The sequence below is a fragment of the Macaca thibetana genome, chromosome 11 (genome assembly GCF_024542745.1).
Source record: "Macaca thibetana thibetana isolate TM-01 chromosome 11, ASM2454274v1, whole genome shotgun sequence".
Classification (NCBI taxonomy): Eukaryota; Metazoa; Chordata; class Mammalia; order Primates; family Cercopithecidae; genus Macaca; species Macaca thibetana.
The window spans coordinates 124885692-124908242 of record NC_065588.1 but is presented as its reverse complement, the minus strand read 5'-3'; the positions used below and the strand labels follow the sequence as shown (position 1 = coordinate 124908242).

Genomic DNA, 22551 nt, shown 5'->3' with positions numbered 1-22551 from the left:
CTTCGAGGCAGAACTTCTGGGTTTGAATTCCACCTCCACCTCTTACTGAGTGGGTTTGAAAAATGCATCGTGTCTCAGTTTCCCCCCCAATGTAAATTGAGATCATAGCTCACTTTGTCTACCTCGAATGCTTGAAGCAGGATCAGATGCTTAGGAGGATTATATGCAAAGCATTTGGAGAGTGCGAGGCACACAGCCAGCACTGCTTGTCTCACCTATGATCCTTCCTCACTCACTCAAGCGCCATTTTTCAGCCTATGCTGAGCATGAGACGGTTCATCACTTACCAGGTGTGAGTTCATACTCGGGACAGTCTTTCAGTATCTCTTCCTCGAACTTTCCCCTGATAAGACTCCTGGCCGTGGATTGTCCGCATGGTAGCTGGCAAGTACCGGGCACTTGACAAATATTTGTTGAAGAAACGAACGTGGGAAAGGGGACATCTAGAGCTTCCCACAGATGGAAACTGTGCAGAACATTTCAGCGACAGGGGAAATTTTCTGAGCCAAGCAGCCCTTTGACACGCGAGGGGGTGATGGTGGCTTTACTGAGTGCTGCACGCACTCCCTCCGCACACCCACCCCGTATGTCTGGGTGGCGAGGACTTCCTCACCCCATGGCCTGACCTCTTGACTCACGTTGGCCAAGGGGATGTTAGTGGACAGGACACCAGTTTTGGTCTTAGGTGAGAGGATAATGAGCTGCTGTGAGAGGAGCACGCCAAGAATAACTCTGCCCCTTCAGGCTGGGCCCAGGACCAAACACACATGGACGGACAGACACTGAGCTCAAGGCTTGGAGCTAAGCCCAGCCAGCTCACACCCCAAGGCAGTCTCCTGTCTCAGCTTCCCCTTAGCAGGCTCAGACTGCACTTGACCTACAGCCCTGGGAGTATGAGAACAAAGCTTGGACAGTCGCCCCAATATCCATGGATCCAATATCCATGGATGCTCAAGTCCCTTAGATAAAATGATGTAGTAGTTGCATATAACCTATGCACATCCTCCTGTATACTTTAAATCATCTCTAGATTATTTTTCATACCTAATATAATGTAAGTGCTATGTAAATAGTTACTGTGATACCATATTATTTAGAGAATAATGACAGGAAAGCCAGAGTCTGTATATGTGCAGTACAGGCAGAACCTTCCCCCCCAAAAATCTGGAATCTGTGAACACAGAACTCATGGACGTGGACAGCCACCTGTAGTTATAAAGCACTGAGATTGGGGTTTTTTTAATGTGGCATGACTGTGGCAAATCTGTCCATATCCTAGAGCCTAGAACCTATGAATATGTTATCTTCTAAGTCAAAGGGACTTGGTAGATGTGATTAGGTTGAAGATCTTGAGATAGATGATCTAAGTGGGTCCTATGTGATCATGGGGTCCTTACGTAGCTGGACTGATACACTGGATTTTCATACTACAACACTTTCACAAACCACGTAGCCAATTCACAAGTGGAGAGGCCAGATACAAGACATAGGGTGGAATGGGGACTATGGCTAATTGGAGATTTTGCATGTCCCATCAAATGTCATTGAAATTTTATTTCTGCATGAAAAACACAGGTCAACCAAGTTCAATTCAGGGACGACTAGGTCATATGAGTTAAAGAATTGGAAGAGAACAATGAAACTAGTGTAAAGAGAATGGCACATGGAGGCGGTCTCTCACACACCATATATTTTCAAGCCATTTTAGGGATTAGTGAGGCCCTTGGTGCCCATTCATGGTCCTGTTTGAAACTTATAGACTAGAATGACTTTCAGAGCCCTTGAGGCGTGTTTAACCACTAGCTTTCTGCCACTCTCAGAGCTCAGCTCCCCAGATCAGCTACCATCGTCTCCTGATGTAGAAGGCTTCTATGTGTGGAGATCAATAGGGGTGAGTGGTCATGCAGGTAAGGGCCAGGGGACATGCTCTGAAGCTGTGTTTGTTTACAAAGCCACCACTTTTAGTTAGACTTGGTGTGTGTGTTTTGTGTTTGTGCCTTTGAAGAAACAGCCATGGATGGGAATGGTTGGCAAGGGGATCGTAAAACCTTCCAGAACCACCTTTCTGGACCTGCTTGGGGAAGCCTCTGGTGTGGCAGCCCCTCTGTGGGCTGACTAGTTTCACCCTTTTGAAGCTATTTGTCTCCCCAGGTTCCCTGTCTTACCAGCCAGGGGACGTGGCCAACAGGGGAATGTGGCCGAGATCTGAAAACACAGTTGCAGCTTCCACATCTCAAATTGGTGACTCACATAAATGCAAAAGCTCACAACGGGATATTTCAAGAGCCAAAGACAAGGAACGAACCACTCTCTGCACTTGTGAATGCCATCCCGGCCAGCACAGGCTCTCAGAGTCCTGCCAAGAGGTTCCTGCAGGCAGCCACAGTCATGGCCTTGGTGGAGCTCATTGCCAACGAGGTTTCAGGTACTTGACTGAGCAACCCTCGCCTTGAAGCAAGAATACACACTCCTGGCTGGCACTGAGTGCTTCTGCTGCACCCAGCCGGGAAGGGCGACACCGTTGCCCATGGCAGTGCTATACATAACAAAGATCTTGCTATCAGACCTCAGCTACCAAGAAAGATTCCATGGGAAGGAATGCCATTCCCCACCCTGAGAATCTTGGAAGGTGCGCTCACTGGCCTGACCTCAGTACCCCAAGGTGTCCAAACCCAGCGTTTCAAAGACTCAGGACTGAATGGGCATGACGGAGCCATGCTGTAAGAAGACAGAGGCAGGCCAATTCATCTACATCCTAATTCTTAGAACCTATGAATATGTTACCTTACAAGGCAAAAGGACTTTGCAGACGTGATTAGGTGAAGGTTTTGATATGGGCGATGATCCGGGATTATCCAGGTGGGTCCAACATGACCACAACGGCCCTTAGAAGTGACTCCACCCAATGCACTGCCCGCCCTCCTCTTTGAACACATTTCTTGCGTCTAACCATCTGCAGGCCTCTTTCTGTGCCTCAGATGCCATTACTCTCTATTTCTGCAGATTCAGATCTTCCTCTTGTCCACAGTCTGCCGAAACATTCAGGATGGCTGGCTGCAGACACTCATGCACAATGCTTACCACTGAGACTGCAAACACAACGGGGTCAAAGCAGGGCTCCTGGAAGCTCAGAACAAACAGGGTGACAACAGGAGCCCTTCAGGACTCGATACCATGAGGCTCATCTCCCTCGCGCTGCTTCTCATTCAGGTTCCCACCTGAAGAACTATTCACATACATAACTTCGCCACCTGCCAATGAACACATTCACTTTCATTTACATAATCAACACTAATCTTATGGGTTAATTAGACTTTATGTGCATTCGATTCAGGAGATTTAATTTGGCCTCTGATCTCCTGCTTGGAACAAGGGACTCATAAAACACATTCCTTTCTGGCCATGTTTTCACAAGTTCAAGGATTCGGACACCCAGCCTTCGCCCCTGACCTCCTCCCCGCCAGATGCACTAAAAATCCTTCTTGGGGTAATGGTGGTGAGGGTTGGCATTTGAGTTTGTGAACTGTTCGGGACACTGGAGTTTCTTTTTCTGGTTACACATTAAAGGAAGGAGAGAGGAGGGGTTCTATGGGCAAAAGAATAGCGTGGTTCTAAACTAAGCAGAGAATTTGAGGATTTTTCATGGTGCCTTGCAGCTGTCACTTAAGAAAATGTGTCCAGTAATAGAATATTTCTTTCTTTAATACTAATCCCTTCAGAAAAATATACTGGCAGAATATATCAAGAGCCTTGAAAAATAATCTTACGTTTTGAATCTAAGAAGCCACCTTAAGGAAAAGGGGATGTGGATAAAGATTTATGTGAAAGGTAGTTTATTGCTGCATCATCTATAAGAATAAATCTTGGACATACGAGGGGCCACAAACTGATGAAAAAAATGTTCCATATTACTAATCATCAGAGAAACATAAATCCAAACGACAATGAGATGCCATCTCACACCAGTCAGAATGATGATTATTAAAAAGTAAAAAAATAACAGATGCCAGAGAGATTGCAGAGAAAAGGGAACACTTACACGCTGTGCGTAGGAAAGTAAATTAGTTCACTCACGGTGGAAAGTAGTTTGGAGATTTCTCAAAGAACTCAGAACTACCATCCAACCCGCAATCCCATTACTGGCTATCTACCCAGAGGAAATAAATTGTTCTACCAAAAAGACACAGGCACTCATGTGTTCGTCGCAGCACCATTCACAATAGCAAAGACACGGAATCAACCCATCCACCGTGAACTGGATCAAGAAGATTTGGTATACATCCACCGTAGATTACCACACAGCCATAAACAGAGAACAACATTTTCACATCCTTCGCAGCAACACGGATGCAGCTGGAGGCCATTATCCTGAGCAAATTAATGGAGGAATGGAAAACCAAATACCGCATGTTCTCACAAGTGGGAGCTAAACAGTGGGTACATGTGGGTATAAAGACGGGAACAACAGACACGGGGGAGTGGGGAGAGAGGGAATAAAGGGCTGAAAAACTACCCATCGGGTGCTCTGTTCACCACTTGGGTGATGAGATCATTCATACCCCAAACCTCAGCCTCAGGCAACAGACCCCCATAACAAACCTGCACATGTACCCCCTGAATCTAAAATAAAAGTTGAAATTTAAAAACAACTTGGAATCAACCTAAATGGTAAAATACAGGCATCGTCGGTTGTTTATATTATGTTAAATCCATCCGATAGAATATTATAAAGTTATTAGGAACGTTTTGGAGGAATATTTAATGTTAAGAGAAAACGTTTCCAATACAAGTGAAAATGGTAGTGTCCTTAAAATCTGTACGTATTTGATGGTGCCAAATTTGTAAACTAAATGTATTTAGTATCTATTAGCATTACACAGGTATAAAACCCTGGAAGGAAATGAACAAACATGTTATCAGTGGGTTACCCTTGAGTAGTAAGGATATTGGCGTGTGATTCCCGCCTCATACAGCTGTGCTTTCCTCATATTCTAAAATGAGTATGAATTGCTTTTACAACCAGAAAACAATTATTTTCAAAAATCATCCAGGATGTCTACAGTGAATCTCACACAGCAGGTTCTTCTCCATTATTGCCACTGACTGTCACCTCCTTCCCTTAAATTCCATCCCGCGAAGACTCAATCTTACCCTTCATGAAAAATGAGTACTTTGTAACTAAGCACCTTCTGATAATGTGGGCAGGGCAAGGCCCCCAGAAAGTCAGTTCAGCTGCAGAGAATGCATAAGCCCTGTCGGAGCAGAGATGACCTCACCCTCCTCCAAAGCCCGCCCTGCGGCACTGCACAGCGAGCGCCCCACCCCGCCCTGCTGCAGCGGCAGAGGGTCCTGCAGTGGATGGCAGTGCCTCCAGATTTCCGGGCGGTGGGTCCAACAGCTCCTCTGAGCAGCAGCTCACGCGAGTCCAAGTCAAGGCTCTTAGGCAGCAGCCGGCCTGGGCCCGGGACCAGGCACCACACACGCTTGCAGGGAACGCACCGCTTACCTGTTGCGCGGGCCGGGCCCTAGGCGCTGGCAGGCCACGGTGGCCGTCACGTGCTTTCCGCCGCTGCCCACCTCCTGCTTGACGCCCCACTGCCGGGGCTCGCGGGTCTGAGCACTCAGGATGTTCACTCCCTTCTTCACCTTGGCTCTGTGGGGATGAAGGTGGGAGAGAGAGAGCCACAGGGTTAAGGCTTGGCCTTTCCAACATACCCAGCTCTGCAGAGTTGCCACCGTTAGTTTCTGTTTTGCTTTTCCACTTCTTTCATATCTACTGAGAGGCAGACAAAGTCACCCGGTGGTGGTGATGCCAGGGCAGGGCGAGCGGGGTCTGCCTGTGGATAAGGCAGTCACAGACCTTGCTGTCCGGTTCTGAGGGGGAGGAAAAAGGACCCCGTAACTCACCAGACCAGGAGGTTGCGGGGCAGAGCTGTCAAGGCATGCACTCAGCCTGCCTGGGTCAGTCTCCTCACTCAGGGGGCTCTGTGCCCTGCCGGAGACATTTGGCAATGTCTGGAGACACTTGTGATTGTCATGGTTTTGTGTGGGAGGCATTGTTATCCAGTAGGGAAGTGGGGAGAAAGGAGGAATGCAGCTAAACAGCCTACAACCCACTTGAAAGCCCGCCACACAGAGTCACTGGGCCTACAGTGTCACTACTACCAGGAAAGCCGGGCCTGGGTTCATATCCCAGTTTCACCACTTTCTAGCTGTGCAAATTTGGACAAGGCATAACTTCTCCATGCCTCACCTCCTTCCTCTGTAAGAAAGAGAACGATCATAGCAGCTCCCATTATAAATAAAGCTGTTGTAATGATTAAACAGATCTAAAGAGTTTAGAACAAGAACAGTGCCAGGCATACAACACACACTTAATACATGTTAGCGATTGTTACATCACTCCAGGGAAGTCCCCAGCCTGCTTAATGTAACTTGCCTGGCACACACTTAACAAAGATACATTAAGTCAGGGGCCAAGAAACAAAGAAACAAAAAGGCAAAGAGCTCCTCCCAAAGCTGCTGTTGTTTTGATCACGCCACTTAGCCAGCCTCAATTTCAGTTTCCTTATCAATAAACGGATGAGACAAGTGGCAGCTTGAGCACACACATCTACTTATACCGTCTTCCTCAATCCCACTCACAGGAGAGCAAAAGGACTGTTTTAAAAGGCATAAGACAGCTGGGCACAGTGGCTCATGGCACAGTGGCTCATGCCTGTAATGCCAGCACTTTTCTTTTTTTGAAATGAAGTCTTGCTCTATCGCTAGGCTGGAGTACAGTGGTGTAATCTTGGCTCATTGCAACCTCCGCCTCCTGGGTTCAAGCAATTCCCCTGCCTCAGCCTACCGAGTAGCTGGAACTACAGGCACCTGCCACCACGCCTGGCTACTTTTTTTGTATTTTAGTAGAGATTGGGTTTTACCATGTTGGCCAGGATGGTCTCAATATCCTGACCTCATGATCTGCCCATCTTAGCCTCCCAAAGTGCTGGGATTACAAGTGTCAAGTCACTGTGCCTGGCCAATCCCAGCACTTTGGGAGGTTGAGGTGGATGGATTACTTGAGCTCGGGAGTTCGAGATTAGCTTGGCCAACATAGTGAAACCTCATCTCCACAAAAAATACAAAACTTAACTGGGTGTGGTGGTGCATACCTTTAATCCCAGCTACTTGGGAGGCTGAGGCAGGAGGATCACTTGAACCTGGGAGGTGGAGGTTGCAGCGAGCTGAGATTGTGCCACTGCACTCCAGCCTGGGCAACAGAGCAAGGCTCCATCTCAAAGTTATAATAATAATAATAAAATAAAAGGCATAATCTCATGACCAGAAGAGGAAATGCAGCCACAGCAACAGATTTGGGAAACTGGAAACTGGGAGTTCAGTGGATCAAACGAGTCAGCAGAACTTTAAAATAGAGCTTTAAGCTGTCAGTGAGCAGAGCCAACAGCCAACACAGTTTCTACCAAAGAATCCCCCAGACTCGGGAGCTGTGATATCAGTCACAGAATCAGAGCGAATGAGGACTGAAATACAGAGGGTTGGCTACAAGTCTGTTTAGGAGGCAGCCAGAAGCAAGTAAGCTTCCCTGTTTGTGATGCCAGGACTTCACACCAGGTATGGCTATCAGGGCGAGTGGGGAACTGGGGGTGCTGGGGGTGCCACACCGAATATAGAGGGACCCCACAACCCCATGTGTGCTGAACGCTGAGATTCCCAGGCGGGTCCCCCTAGACTGGATCTTTACCCTCCAGGAGAAACACAGGATTCCAGAGGGTGCTACCATCCTAAAACCAAAATGCAATAGGCATTGACACTGTAGCCTCTCCAAACAGCCAGCCACACGCCCTGCAGTGAAGCCTGAAGTCAGCAAGTGCTGTTGAGGGGCTCTGAGCCTCTCATAGCCTTTTAGTCCCCCCTTCTTTATATGAACTGGCAAACAGGAATTGTTAGACACTAAGAAAAGTCTCTATGTGACATAAAGACTGTGATATGCTGTTGATATGCCTGTTTCCTGGCATACAGCTCCTAACATCCTGAGAACAGTGATGTCCTCTTGTGTGCTAAGGAGGTGACTGGTGGCTGGGATTACAGGTAGCTTCAGGATAGTGTTGGTCACCAGAAAGACCAAGGCAAGAATAGAGAGTTTGGACTTTCAGCCCATCCCCTTAATCACCAGTGAGAACAGAGGGGCTGGTCACCAATGACTAAATATCTAATCAATCATACCTAGTTACAAAGCCTCCTAAAAGCCCCAGAGGACAGGATTTGGGGAGCGTCCAGATAGTTGAACCCACGGAGGTTCCTGGAAGGTGGTGTCCCGGGAAGGCAAGGAAGCCCTTCACACTCCTTACCCTACACCCTGTCCTACATGTTTCCTCATCTGTATCCTTCATAACATCCTTTAGAATAAACCAGTCAACATAAGCAAATGTTTCCCTGAACTCTGTGAGCCGCTCTAGGAAATTAATCAAACCTGACGATGAGGTCATGGGAACCCCACTTTATAGTCAGTCAGTAAGACACAGAGAGAGAGACAGATGGAGACAGAGAGACAGACAGAAAGACAGAGAAACAGGCAGACAGAGACAGGGAGAAACAGTCAGCCAGGGTTTGCAGTTGATATCAGAAGCAGGGAGCAGTCCTGGGGACTGAGCCCTCGACCCGTGGGGCCTGACAGTTTCTCCAAGTAGAGATGGTGTGAACTGAACTAGAGCACACCCAGCTGACATCTGCAGAATTGCTCACTCGCTTGTTGGTGGGAGAACCCCCCACCGCCCACCTGCCCCATGCTTGTCTATAGGACTCTTCTGTGTTGGTCGTTGTGGGGTGAGAGCAGAGGAAGCAGTTTGCGTTTGTCCATGCAGAAAGACTGAAACAGGCAAATGCGGGGAGGGGAGAGCGGCAATCTTCAGGAAATAGAGCCTGTGCAGTAAAGGATATACATATTTAAAAAAACAGAGAATCCGTCGGGCATGGTGGCTCATGCCTATAATCCCAGCACTTTGGGAGGCCGAGGTGGGTGGATCATGAGGTCAGCAGATCGAGACCATCCTATCCAACATGGCAAAAACCTGTCTCTACTAAAAATACAAAAATTTGCTGGGTGTGGTGGTGCATGCCTGTAGTCCCAGCTACTCGGGAGGCTGAGGCAGGAGAAGCACTTGAACCCGGGAGTCGGATGTTGCAGTGAGCCAAAATTGTGCCACTGCAGTCCAGCCTGGTGACAGAGTGAGACTCTGTCTCAAAACAAAACAAAACAAAAAACAGAGAATCAGTCACATTCACTAAGAGATAAGAGAAGATATTGCAATAATGAAGCAAAAATGACTGCTATATCTTAAAAAAAGAATGGACAAAATGAGCCCTTGGAAATTAAAAATATAGCAAAAATGTAAAGTCAGTGGAATGGTTGATGGAAAAAGTTGAAGAAATTTCCTAAGAAGCACAGAAAAGACAAAAAAGTGGAAGACAGGAGAAAAAAAGTTAAGAGGATGACTTTGAGGTTCAATATGTGAATAATAGAAAAAAACAGAGAAAAGAAAGAGGATGAATCATTAATGAAGTCAGGCAAGATAATGTCTCCAAATGAAAGGATGTGTTTTCAGCTCGGAAGAACCCACTGTATGATCAGCACAATGAATGAGAAGAGACCCAGACCAGGCCATGTGATCAACACATTTTGGAAGATGGGGTATGTAGAAGTGAATTCTACCGTCCTCCAGAGAGAAGAAACCATCAGAAAAAATTCGGAATTCATAACAGCCTCTTCGTAAACTAGAAGACAATGAAAAATGTCTTGCATATTGTAAGGGGAGATGATTTCCAACCTAGAATTCTGTATGCACCCTATGAGCTCAGTGTTTCCAAACATGTGTGTTCTTTTTTTTTTTTTTTTGAGACAGAGTCTCGCCCTGTCACCCAGGCTGGAGTGCAGTGGCGTGATCTCGGCTCACTGTAAGCTCCACCTCCCGGGTTCATGCCATTCTCCTGCCTCAGCCTCCCGAGTAGCTGGGACTACAGGTACCCACCACCATGCCTGGCTAATTTTTTGTATTTCTAGTAGAGACAGGGTTTCATTGTGTTAGCCAGGATGGTCTCGATCTCCTAACCTTGTGATCCACCTGCCTCGGCCTCCCAAAGTGCCGGGATTACAGGTGTGAGCCACCGCACCCAGCCCACACATGTGTGTGCTAAGGACATTTACTCCTTACACTCATGCTTGGTAACCTACTTGAGCATGTGTTCCATCAAACCATGAAGTGAAGCTGGAAGGAAGATGTGAAGTAAGGGAAACAGATCTCAAATACAAGTGACGTGGAAGGAATCCCAAGTCGATGGTGAAGAGAGGTCCTTGAATAACAGCAGAGCATAAGGCATAGAGAAGATTCTGGCAAACACTTCCCCAGGAAACAAAAATTTTCTTAATAAATATGATGCTGAATAAGTGTTTCCTGAGGACATTTAGACAACTAGAGGAGAGTTTCAGGATAAATATGAGCTAAATATACAGAAAATCAGGAAAAAGAATAAAACTCAATCAGTTTTTAATCCTGAAGAACTCATTATGCAGAGAAGGAAAAGTAATCATAATTTAATACTTGATTTTACTGTGATTAGCACATGTGCTTATATTTTAAACGCTGAATATTAATCTAGACAAAATATGATTATTATACTTGAGGGATGGAGAGATAAAATGGGAGGCACTTATGTTATGGAGAAAAGAGATATATCCTAATTCTCCATAGTGAGAAATTTATAGATATTGCCTTAAAAAAAGTGTCAAGATCAGTGCATTACTTGGTGATATGCCTATAAATACCAGATGAGGAAAGAATTTTGCCTCTGTGCATGGAGAGAAGCAGTAGAAGGGAGCAGGGTACTGCAGTATTATTTTAAAATAACTTTGTATTTTTAAATAGTTCAATAGTTTGAGATTAAGAGGAAGTTGTGGCTGGGTTTGGTGGCTCACACTTGTAATTCCGGAACTTTGGGAGGCTGAGGTGGGACGATTCCTTGAGGCCAAGAGTTTGAGAGCAACCTGGACAACAAAATAAGATGCTGTCTCTACAAAAAGATAAAATAATTAGCCCCACACGGTGGCCCATGCTTGTAATTCCACCACTTTGGGAGGCCGAGGTGGGCAGATCACCTGAGGTCAGGAGTTTGAGACCAGCTTGGCCAACATGGTGAAACCCCATCTCTACTAAAAATACAAAAAAAAAAAAAAAAATTAACTAGGCATGGTGGGAAGGACCTGTAATCCCAGCTACTTGGGAGACTGAGGCAGGGGAATCACTTGAACCCAGGAGGCAGAGGTTGCAGTGAGCTGAGACTGCCACTGCACTCCACCCTGGGCAACAAGAGCGAGACTCCATCTCAAAATACTACTACTACTACTACTACTACTACAACTACTACTAAGCCCCATATGACAGAGTGTGCCTGTAGTCCCAGCTATTGGGGAAGCTGAGGCAGCAGGATCACTTGAGGCCCAGAGGAGCTATGATAGCACCGCTACACTACAGCCTGGGCAACAGAGTGAGACCCTGTCTTAAAAAATAAATTTTAAAAAGTTGCAAAAGAACAAAATACTGAGTTCCCAGTACACATCATCTAGCTTCCTCCAATGATAATACTGTACATAAGCATGGTTCATTGTCAAAGCCAAGAAACTGATATAGGTATAATACTATTAACTCAGGTACATACCTTAGATTTTACATGTTTTCACATGAACTTCTTTGGCGTATAGTTCTATGAAATTATGTCCTATGTGGAGATTTGAGTAACCATCACAATAATAAAGATGTGGCATTGTTCCTTCAACACAGAGGAGCTCCTTCATGTGCTCCCTTCATAGTCACACGCTCTTCGAATCCTGCCACTAATCTGTTCTCTAGCACAACAGTCCTCACACTTTGAGAATGTTGTATACAGGTTTTTGTCAATAAACTCTGCAGAACCATTTGACCTTCTAAATTACAGGCAAGAAATAAAAATACAATTCTAAGCTACCCAACAGATGGAACGGACCCCCTCTTGGCCAAGGAGATGCCAGTGAAACCTTGAAAACTGAGTTCCTGGCCACGATGGGATGGAAGGCTGGATGCACCTCCTTATCCCCCTTCCTTCCCTAAGCACCATTAGGCTTTCTTCCTGAGGGCTAAACGGAAAACAGCCATTTGGAAAGACTTGCTGCACCCCAGATACCAATGACTGCCTGACACTGCCTTGCCCTTTCATAGTTTTGATAAAATAACTGACCCACAGGTTCCTTCCTGATAAGAGACCACTGATCTTGCAGTGGTTCTGGCCATCTACTGAGGATGCACAGTGAGGGGTTTCATGTCCTCTGCTTCATCTTTTGATGTCAGAGGGCTGAAAACCCTACCTTGGGATCACACTATCCCTGTCATCTCTTGTACATGGGACCCATGAAAGGGAGGGCACGAAACTCAGCTGTGCATGCACATGCTTCTCCTCCCATAAATATTCGTGACTCCTCCTATGGCTTATTGAATATGCATATTTATCCTTCTTACTCAGTATAAATCCCTGTCTTGTTCTTCCCATCTCTGAATGTCTTGTTTCTGGCTTCTGGCTGGAGGCTACACTTCCCAGCCTGTCAGAATGGCCATCCAGCAGGCTGCAAGCCTTTATGAGAGATAAAGCTCTTCTTTCCAAATGTATGAACCTCATCATTCTTCAGTTGACATATGCAAGGTCATGTCTTATGAAAGGGAATTACACAGTTACACACACACACACACACACACACACACGCACGCGCGCACACACACACACACACACACATCCTATTAACTTCCAAGACTGAAGGAGATACATTCTTGTGAATAGTTAAAAGGCTAGACATAGCTGATGAATGTGATTACCAGGGGGGCGCCATGAGGGAACACTGTGGGTGGAAGGTGGTGATAAAACACATCTCCACCTGCCAAACTTAGGGTGTCCAACCCTCATAGCAGCAATAGCATGCTGGCAGACAGCCACCTTCTCTCTCTCTCTTTTTTTAGAAATTATACTTTAAGTTCTAGGGTACATGTGCACAACGTACAGGTTTGATTCATAGGTACACATGTGCCATGTTGGTTTGCTGCACCCATCAACTCATTTACATTAGGTATTTCTCCTAATGCTATCCCTCCCCCAGCCCCCCACCTCCTGACAGGCCCCAGTGTCTAATATTCCCTTCCCTGTGTCCATGTGTTCTCATTGTTCAATTCCCATCCATGAGTGAGAAGCTGTGGTGGTTTTCTGTCCTTGTGATAGTTTGCTGAGAATGATGGTTTCCAGCTGCATCCATGTTCCTACAAAGGACATGAACTTATCCTTTATTATGGCTGCATAGTATTCCATGGTGTATATGTGCCACATTTTCTTAATCCAGCCTATCATGATGGACATTTGGATTGGTTCCAAGTCTTTGTTATTGCAAATAGTGCCGCAATAAACATATGTGTGCACGTCTTTATAATAGCATGATTTATAATCCTTTGGGCATATACCCAGTAATAGGATTGCTGGGTCAAATGGTAATACTAGTTCTAGATCCTTGAGGAATCGCCACAGTCTTCCCAATGGTTGAACTAATTTACACTCCCACCAACAGTGTAAAAGGTATTCCTATTTCTCCACATCCTCTCCAGCATCTGTTTCCTGACTTTTTAATGATCGCCATTCTAACTGGCGAGAGATGGTATCTCATTGTGGTTTTGATTTGCATTTCTCTGATGACCAGTGATGATGAGCATTTTTTCATGTGTCTGTTGGCTGCATAAATGTCTTCTTTTGAGAACTGTCTGTTCATATTCTTTGCCCACTTTTTGATGGGGTTGTTTTTTTCTTGTAAATTTGTTTGAGTTCTTTGTAGGTTCTGGATATTAGCCCTTTGTCAGATGAGTAGATTGCAAAAATGTTCTCCCATCATGCAGGTTGCCTGTTCACTCTGATGGTAGTTTCTTTTGCCATGCAGAAGCTCTTTAGTTTAATTAGATCTCATTTGTCTATTTTGCACAGCCACCTTCTCTTAAGAAACTTCTTCTGAGTCTTACATTAAATGATTCACTAAATACACGTGCTACTCTGAACACCAGGAGACCAGGACATGCTTGAGGGACAAAGATCAAAGACACATTAGCATGGGAAAGTCCCCATTGCCTCTAGCAGGAAATGAATGTTCCAGTTATGTTCATAGCATGGACACCTTCTACTTCTACTGCTGGAAATAAATGCCTCTTGCAATGTGACTTGGCTTGAAATTGGATTTTGCCGCATTTGGATTTTTCTCAAGATTTCAGATTTCACTGAAGCTACAAATTGTTCTTTCCGCTTAACAGTGCATGCTCATAGGAGGATTCTCACCAACTGGTGCAGCGGCTGGTGTCACCTCTGGATGGGGCGGGAGAAGGAACCACAGAAATGGGAGAAAGGCATAGGTTTAAAAGGTTGATTGTGTTAATCGGGCATTTTCTTCGATGAGAGCAGTGGATGTTTTCTGTCTAAATCAAGGAACTAGTTGTTGCAGGGTTTGTGTCCAGGACCAGAAATTTTGCAACCAGAGTCAGCATTTTAAAAACCAGTGGAAGTGGTCGGTAAACCCTGAGGATGTCTGGCTTCCAGGGGCAAGTCCAGGGAAGATGGCCAGTGGCAGTATGAGGCCACCCCTGCTCAGCCAGGCTGCATGGAGGGGAGGAGCTTCCAGCCCTGCTTCTGGAGGGTCAGGCAGGTATGCTTCTCTCTCTTCATCTGCTGCATCCAGGATGGCCCTAGTTCAGTGGTTTCCAGTTTGTGGGTCTGCTATTGCTGGTAGCTTGGGAGACGATTTCCCATGCAGCGCGGAGCACCGACTGTTCCCAGCACTGTGCTAGATGTTGCAACGCATCCACGCAGCACTCAGGCAAGGGCTGGACTTGGTGGCACCTCCGGTCCCATCTGGGTTACCTGAATGGGGCTCAGGCCATCTACAAGGCACATTGATCGTTGACGTCCTACTCAGGTTTTTAGTGGTCAAAACCAAAACAAAACAAAAAATATTTTCCCTCTTTTTAAAATGTGCTTGGTTTGGGTATAACACAGGGATGATTAAGTGTTCCTTAAGGAAAATCAATGTTGAGTACAAATTTTGAACACAGGAAGCTAATTTCCACTCTGCAAGCCATCTATCTCACGGTCTGCTATAATCTCCTTAGGAAATGCCCTCCCTAGAGGTTTCTCAGGCCTGCTGGGGTGTATGAGGGCCTGGGTATGATGAGGAACGTGTATATGTGTGTGTGTGTGTGTGTGTGTGTGAAGCGTGTGTGTGTGTGTGTATGCGTGGGTGTGCACGCATGGGAGGGCGGGTAAGTACCACTTGGCCTCTGGACCCTGTGAGGCTGTCTGTTCAGGAGCTGAATCTGATCTTCAGAGTAGGTTCAAACTGAAAAATGATAATTATTGTTGTTACGGGTTGAACTCTGCACCTTTCCAATCCATATGTTGAAGTCCTAACTCCCAGCATTTTAGAATGTGATCGTATACGGAGATAGATCTTTACAGAGGTAATCACACTAAAATGGAGCTCATTAGGCTGGGCCCCAGTTCAGGGACTGGTGTTCTTATGAAAAGGGGAAATTTGGAGACGGACCCGAGAAGGGGAAGTCTATGGGAACACGAAGATGGGCATCTCCAAGCCACGGAGAGAGGCCAGGGAGAGGTGGTCCCTCAGACCTCAGAAGGAATCAACCCTGCCAACACCCTGATCTTTAACGTCCAGCTTCCAGCACTGTGAGAGAGTAGATTTGTATCCTTCAAATCCCTCAGTCTGCGGTACTGTGTTACAGCAGCCCTAGAAAATGGACACAGTTGCTAACAGAAAATAAAGAAGCAAGCAATAAGAAAGCAGCCCACCGCTGGCCTGGCCCTTAGGAGGAGGAGCTGCCGTGAAGCTGAGTCATTGCAACCCTGAGGGAAGCAGCCGATGTAAGTTCCCACTGCGCTGAGCTAACCAACCAGAAGCTCTGTGGTCCCACTGCACTGAGCCTGTTAGCCCAGTGCTCTCGACTCTGGGCATTGTGCAGGAAAGCCTCCGGTCATGTGCACGTAACAGCTTCTGCAGTGAGAAGAGGAGGGCTCGCCCTTTGCAAGTGGTGCCTACTGCATACAAAGGCATGGCACACCTGCCTGCCTGCTCTTCCGCTAGAATAAGACTCACACACTTATATCCAAACCCACCCACTGACCTGACAGCAGCCCTACAAAGCTGCTTCCTCTAAAGGCGGGGGGCTGTGGGTGTTCAGTATTCCAAAGCCCTTCAGAGGAAACTAACAATGGCTTAGGATCAGGGTGTGTATATCAACAAATGTGGCATTGGTATTGCTGCCGCTGTCATCGTCTCACCCAGCGAGCATGGCCCCCCAGGCCTCATGGGCTGATGACATGCTCACCGGAGGGTAGATAGGTCTACATCGTCCCTATGGATTTCCCTAGGTTTAGGCACTCGAGTTCCACCCCCACATTGTTGGCACATCCATACGCTCTCTACAGTATCATTTCTTTAACAAGTTTCTTTAATTTGGCTACTGCTTCTCTTTTTTTTGCGATGGAGTCTCACTCTGTCACCCAGGCTGGAGTGCAGTGGTGCGATCTCAGCTCACTGCAATCTCTGCCTCCAGGGTTCAAGCCATTCTCCTGCCTCAGCCTCCCAAGCAGCTGGGATTACAGGCGCCCGCCACCACACCCGGCTATTTTGTGTGTTTTTAGTGGAGATGGGGTTTCACAATGTTGGCCAGGCTGGTCTTGAACTCCTGACCTCAGGTGATCCACCTGTCTTGGCCTTCCAAAATGCTGGGATTACAGGCATGAGCCACCGCGCCTGGCCTCTTTTTTTTTTTTAACTTTAGAAAAGTTCTCTTTTTCTAAAGTTGTTTTTATTACTGCATATATAATCATTTTATTATCGCATACATAGTCATACATAGCTCTTCAAAAAGGAGCTATAGGAAAAAAATTTTTTTTTAACTTTTTCACCTAAATATACATTGAAATAAGCATATCAAAATACAAATAAAACCTGTGTGTTCATGAATCTCATAAAAGAACATCTCTTGCTGCTAGCATGTGTACAACAGTCTGGCAAGCACTGAAAATGCACAATTTAAAATACATGTTTCCTTTCATAAATGCGGCTTTGTATCTGAAATCTTTCAACACACAGGAGGGAAGAGTAGTTAGCAGGGCTCTGCATAGAAACTACTGAAAAACATTGAAAATTATTGTTCTTGTGTTTTGTTTTTAATAATGCGAGCCGGTTTCCATCGCCTCACCTGCCACCACGAGGCTTATGAACAGGGCCATCTTATTCCAGCAGCAGCTTTATGGCCTGGGTACAGGTGAGCTGCCAGTGGGGTGAGGGGAGCAGTGTCCTTTTCCAGACTAAGACCCAGACTCCTGCCCCCGTATGCCATCCCCCTTTGATTTTTTCTAAACTACCTGTCAGGGCAGACTTTCTGCCCCTGTCAAAGGGAGTGGAGGCCCTAGGAAATGAGGAAGCACAGGCTGGTTCCAAGGCCATAAAAAAGACTCCAGTGGTCACTACTGCAAGTTCCTAAGAGAAGTCATGTGTATGTGCATGCATGTGAGCACATACGTGCCTGTGTGTGTGTACACACATGTGCTTGCACCTGTGCGGTTATGTGTGTGCATGCATGTGAGCACATACGTGCCTGTGTGTGTGTACACACATGTGCTTGCACCTGTGCGGTTATGTGTGTGCATGCATGTGTGTATGTGTGAAGCCACAGAAACCCAGCTCTCTTCCCTGCCTGTAGAACTCCCTGCTCTCTCATTAACCAAGATGGACAGCCACTGTCAGTCCATCTGGAACAGATTCTCCTCACCTCTTTCAGGTCGGCTGTGACAACAGTTGCAGTCAAACGTGTTTCCAATTGAGCGCGCTTTTTCATCTTCTGTTTCGCTTATCAAACACTGACCCCTTTTGGCCATTACCTTTTGCTGCCTTTTACCATTTACTTTGATCTTGGGTGCTAATGAAAACTTCCATATCAGTGACTCATCAAATGCCAGAGCTCAGAGAGCAGCAGGATTTCCTAAGCATTGTTGCTACTTCTAACTCTATTATTTCTTTTCCCCCCGTTCTGGTCCCCAACAAGGGGCTACTCCTATAGCAAAACTTTAGCAAAAGGAATGTTTGTTCATAAAACAATTACCAATGTTTTGCTTCTGAAAGTTTGCTCCCAAGAACTCCCAATTCCACCTTCCCACGCTTCTCCTTCTCTTCTTTCATTGAAACTTCAGGCTGATCAGTATGAAGCAAACAGTGGTGCTCTGGCTGTTACATTTTCAGGAATTTGGCAAGCTAGCTCTCAAACACAGCAATTATTCAAATATAAATCATAATTGTACACATTAATCTATGTTAGAAAAAAGGTAAAAAATGCTCAAAACTCATCACTGCCTAATTATTTCATGACAATTTGATATTATCTGTGCTCTTGAGTTTATGCATATATATCTGTATGGAATGAGGAAAATACTATCTAAAGAAGTGCTGTTGAAGGCCGGGCACGGGGGCTTATGCCTGTAATTCCAGCACTTTGGGAGGCTGAGGCGGGTGGATCACAAGGTCAGGAGTTTGAGACCAGCCTGACCAGCATGGTGAAACCTTGTCTCTTCTAAAAATACAAAAATTAGATGGACGTGGTAGCGCATGCCCGTAATCCCAGCTACTCGCGAGGCTGAGGCAGGAGAAGCGCTTGAACAAGGGAAGCAAAGGTTGCAGTGAGCCGAGACTGTGCCACTGCATTCCAGCCTGGGCAACTGAGCAAGACTCTGTCTCAAAAGAAAAAAGGAAAAAAAAAAGGAAGTGCTATTGGATGTGTGCTGTCAACTCCATATTCAGTGATGTCAGGTAGCCTGAAATTGGCTACGGTGACAGTATTTCACACCACAGAATTTGGCAACCCGTATCAATCAAGGTCTTTTTCCTCTGGGAAGCAAGATGTTAAACATTGACCAGTACAGCCTGGTGAAGGGCTGGCTGCTGTGCTGTAAGGGGTGATCTACATAGAAAAATGTCCCCAGCATCTTGCATGGCAATGACTGCTTCGTTCCTATCAAATCATCGTTAGCCTGGGTGCATCGTCTATGCCTGCGGAGATTCCATCTGCACATCTCACCACTCATCCTGCTCCCGCCCACTTTCTGCCTTTTCCAGTCCTACTCCATGTCCTAGGAGGCTGACCTCTAAAAATAGAACCACTCAGGGATCCCTTCCCTTCTGGCTCCCAGGAGGTTTGGCCAAATACCAGATTGAAGGGTAGGAGGGGAGAATTTTTAAAATGTCATCATTTTGCCATTATCATGCCTAATAAAATTTATAATTTTCTAATATAAACATTTCCCTAATCATCTCAAAGATACTGTTTTTCTGTAACTGCTTTGAACCCATCAGAATCCACAGGGTTCACATATAGCATTTGGTTATGTTCTTATATCTCCTTTATTTTTACTTTTTTTTGTTGTCTTGCTCTGTCACCCAGGCTGGAGTGCAGTGGCATGATCTCGGCTCACTGCACCCTCCACCTCCCAGGTTCAAGCAATTCTCCTGCCTCAGTCTCCTGAGAAGCTGGATTACAGGTGTACACCACCACGCCCGGCAAATTCTTGTGTGTTTTTAGTAGAGACGGGGTTTTACCATTTTGGTCAGGCTGGTCCCAAACTCCTGACCTCAGGTGATCCACCCGCCTTGGCCTCCCAAAGTGCCGGGATTACAGACATGTTATCGTTATTACGCCTGCCCCTTATATTTCTTTTATTCTATTACTAGAAAAAGAAGTGTCTCCCACGTTTTCATGAAATTGACAGTTTTTGAAATACTAAGTCACTTGTCTTATAGAATACCTATATTCTGGATTTGCGTCATTGAATTGTCATTTAATTTTTTCTTGTATCCTTTGCATTTCCTTTAAACTGGTTGTTAGATCCAGACACATGAGAAGATCCAGATTTAATGTCTAGGCAAGAACGCTGATGGGGGGGTGCTCTGTGTTTGTTACTGCGTCATACACTGAGTCCTGATGGAGTGCACCCGTACTGCAACGTTTCATATAAAATATTTTTACATTAAAACATTTCTGAGATGAACAGTGTTATAATTATAAGTGAGTGTTATACAGGGCAAGGCAAGATGATATCTGCCTGTTAGGAATACTGGTTGGGCACCAATTTGGAATGACTGTGAGGTGTACCATTCTGGAAAGGGTCAAAAGGCAAAGTGAATTTTTAGCCTTGGAACTAAAATCCCCGCCGAATCCCAGCAGTTGACAATAACTTTTCCTGAGCCGGGAAATCTGTCCGTCCAGCCCTGAATACACAGCTCTTCCGGGGGTATGTTCATGGAAGGTTCCAATCCCATCCTACTATGAATTATCCACCCAAAGCCCCATGGTGAGCCATGGTCTAAAGCAGTGTTCTCAGGGGTGCTCTGTGCTCCAGGAGACACTGAGCAGTGTCTGGAGGCATTTTTGGTTATCGTGAGCAGGAGTGGGGGTGATACTGGTATTCAGTGGGCGGAGGCTGGCAGGGGATGTTGCTGAACAACCTACAATACACAGGACAGCTCCCCTCACCACCACACCAACCAAGAACTATCTGGCCCCAAATACCAACAGTACCGAGGCTGAGAAATTCTGTTCCAAGGCAGGGTAAGCAGAGCTCGGAAGAGTGAGTGTGGCAAGCAGGAGACACTGCTGTGTGATCACCAGAATAGCCCAGCCACGCTCCCCAAAAACACTGTCCATGCATTGGCTGCTCTGAGGTTATGATGCTGTGAGCCTACATGAGAACGCAGTGAAGAATTTTTATGAGCTTGCCTTACCCATTTCAGAATGTATACTGGCACGATGCTAATTGAATTATGGGAGAATAAACTATCAGGAGGACAGATCGTGCTGTGGTCCAGGAGAGTTTCAACCAGAGCCCATAATGCATGAGGGCACAAAATTCCACAGATGAGACTCCCCCAGTGATTTGAGTCTGGAGGCTGGCCAACAGAAGACAAAACCAAGTCCTTTTTTTGCTGCCCTGACTTACCAGGTTCTTGTGGAAGTGGGGACGTAGCCCTGAAGTCAGTGCCCTGCTATGTTTGTGTGAGAATGTCCAATCATAACAACGACAGCAACAGCTGACATGTCTTATTAATATTGCTAGTATCAGCCAGGCTCTCTTCTGTTTTCCTTGAATTATTTTTTAAAAACGTCCTAGCAGCTTCATTGAGTAGATTCTTTTGCTATGCTTCTTTTTTCAAACAGATGAGAAAAAAAGAAACCACACACACAGAATGGTTAAGAAATGTGCTCAAGATCACATAGGGAGTAAACAGGAAAGAGTGAGGGGTTGACCCATGCACTCTGACTACAGAGTTAGAACAATCCTAGGCAAGTGTTGGCTTGAAAATATTGCCCCTGATGCCATGCTTTTTCCACTATGGTAGGGGAAATGGTATGGATGTAACACACACACACACACCCATACATGCACATTCACATACATGTACGTTCACATACACCAACACCCCACTGCTAACTTGATAGGAACCAGACTTCTCTTTGGTCAAGAGTCACTGCTGCAACAGAATGTATTAATAATAAAACCCCAAACGGGCAAAAGAGCCCATCTATCAAATCCTTAATGGCTCCTTAAGTAACTTCTTTTTTTTTTTTTTTTTTTTTTTTGAGACGGAGTCTCAGGTAAGTGCGGGCTCTCCTTGAAGCTCCGCCTCCCGGGTTCCCGCCATTCTCCTGCCTCAGACTACAGCGGCCAGGCACTGAGGAGCTGCACTGTCATCTCCTGGTGAAGATGACTTCGGGATTACAGGCTTGAGCCACCGCCCCGGCCTATCAAGTATTGGATGAGGCTGACCTGAGGAGCTTTGGCAGGGAAGATGACTTCGGCACAGCCGCCCTATCAATATTGGATGAGGCTGACCTACTGACTCACCCCCGAAGGAGCCCTGGTCTCTCCCCAGCGCTGCTTTCCCCAGCAAGTCAGTAAAAACTCTTTCGTAAAAAACAGCTAAGCATGAGATGATAGCACCGGGCTCCTGGCTGGAGGTGGCATTACCTCCCGGCCACTTTCGTGACTCCACTCCCAGTGCCCCAGGAATTCATCTTTCTTTTGTTCTTATCATGTTGGGGTGCAATTCTGGACACAGCGACCACCCCTGGTTGCTTTCCAATTCTTGCATAAAGTTCCCTGAATTTCTTTCTTAACTGCAGCAGAATGTCCTCTGGAAGGTAACCAAGAGGGACTTCACGAGGGTGCATGGGCCGAAGCGGATCTTCCTGGCTTACCAGGGAGTCAGGCAGTGAGGTACGGGGATTACAAGTGTGTGCTTTCAGGCCCACCTGCCTGGGCTCCCAGCTCGTCTCTGCCACTATCTAGGTGTTTTCTATTCTTGTTTATTCCTTAAGGCCCTGCATGATCTGTACCCCATGCTGTTGCTCCCACCTGCCTCTCTGGCCTCACTTT

The 22551-nt window shown here is 46.1% G+C and overlaps 2 protein-coding genes across 2 annotated transcripts in view; both read right to left on the bottom strand.

The window, feature by feature from the left end:
* Positions 1–22551, bottom strand: part of TMEM132C (transmembrane protein 132C) — a 435395-nt gene that overhangs the window by 159721 nt on the left and 253123 nt on the right. The window contains exon 3 of the mRNA XM_050748580.1: positions 5507–5653. Within this exon, the coding sequence (XP_050604537.1) occupies positions 5507–5653 (147 nt within the window). The remainder of the gene's footprint in view (positions 1–5506; positions 5654–22551) is intronic.
* The window catches only part of GLT1D1 (glycosyltransferase 1 domain containing 1), a 582479-nt gene that overhangs the window by 430466 nt on the left and 129462 nt on the right, over positions 1–22551 (bottom strand). The gene's annotated exons all lie outside the window — the stretch shown is intronic.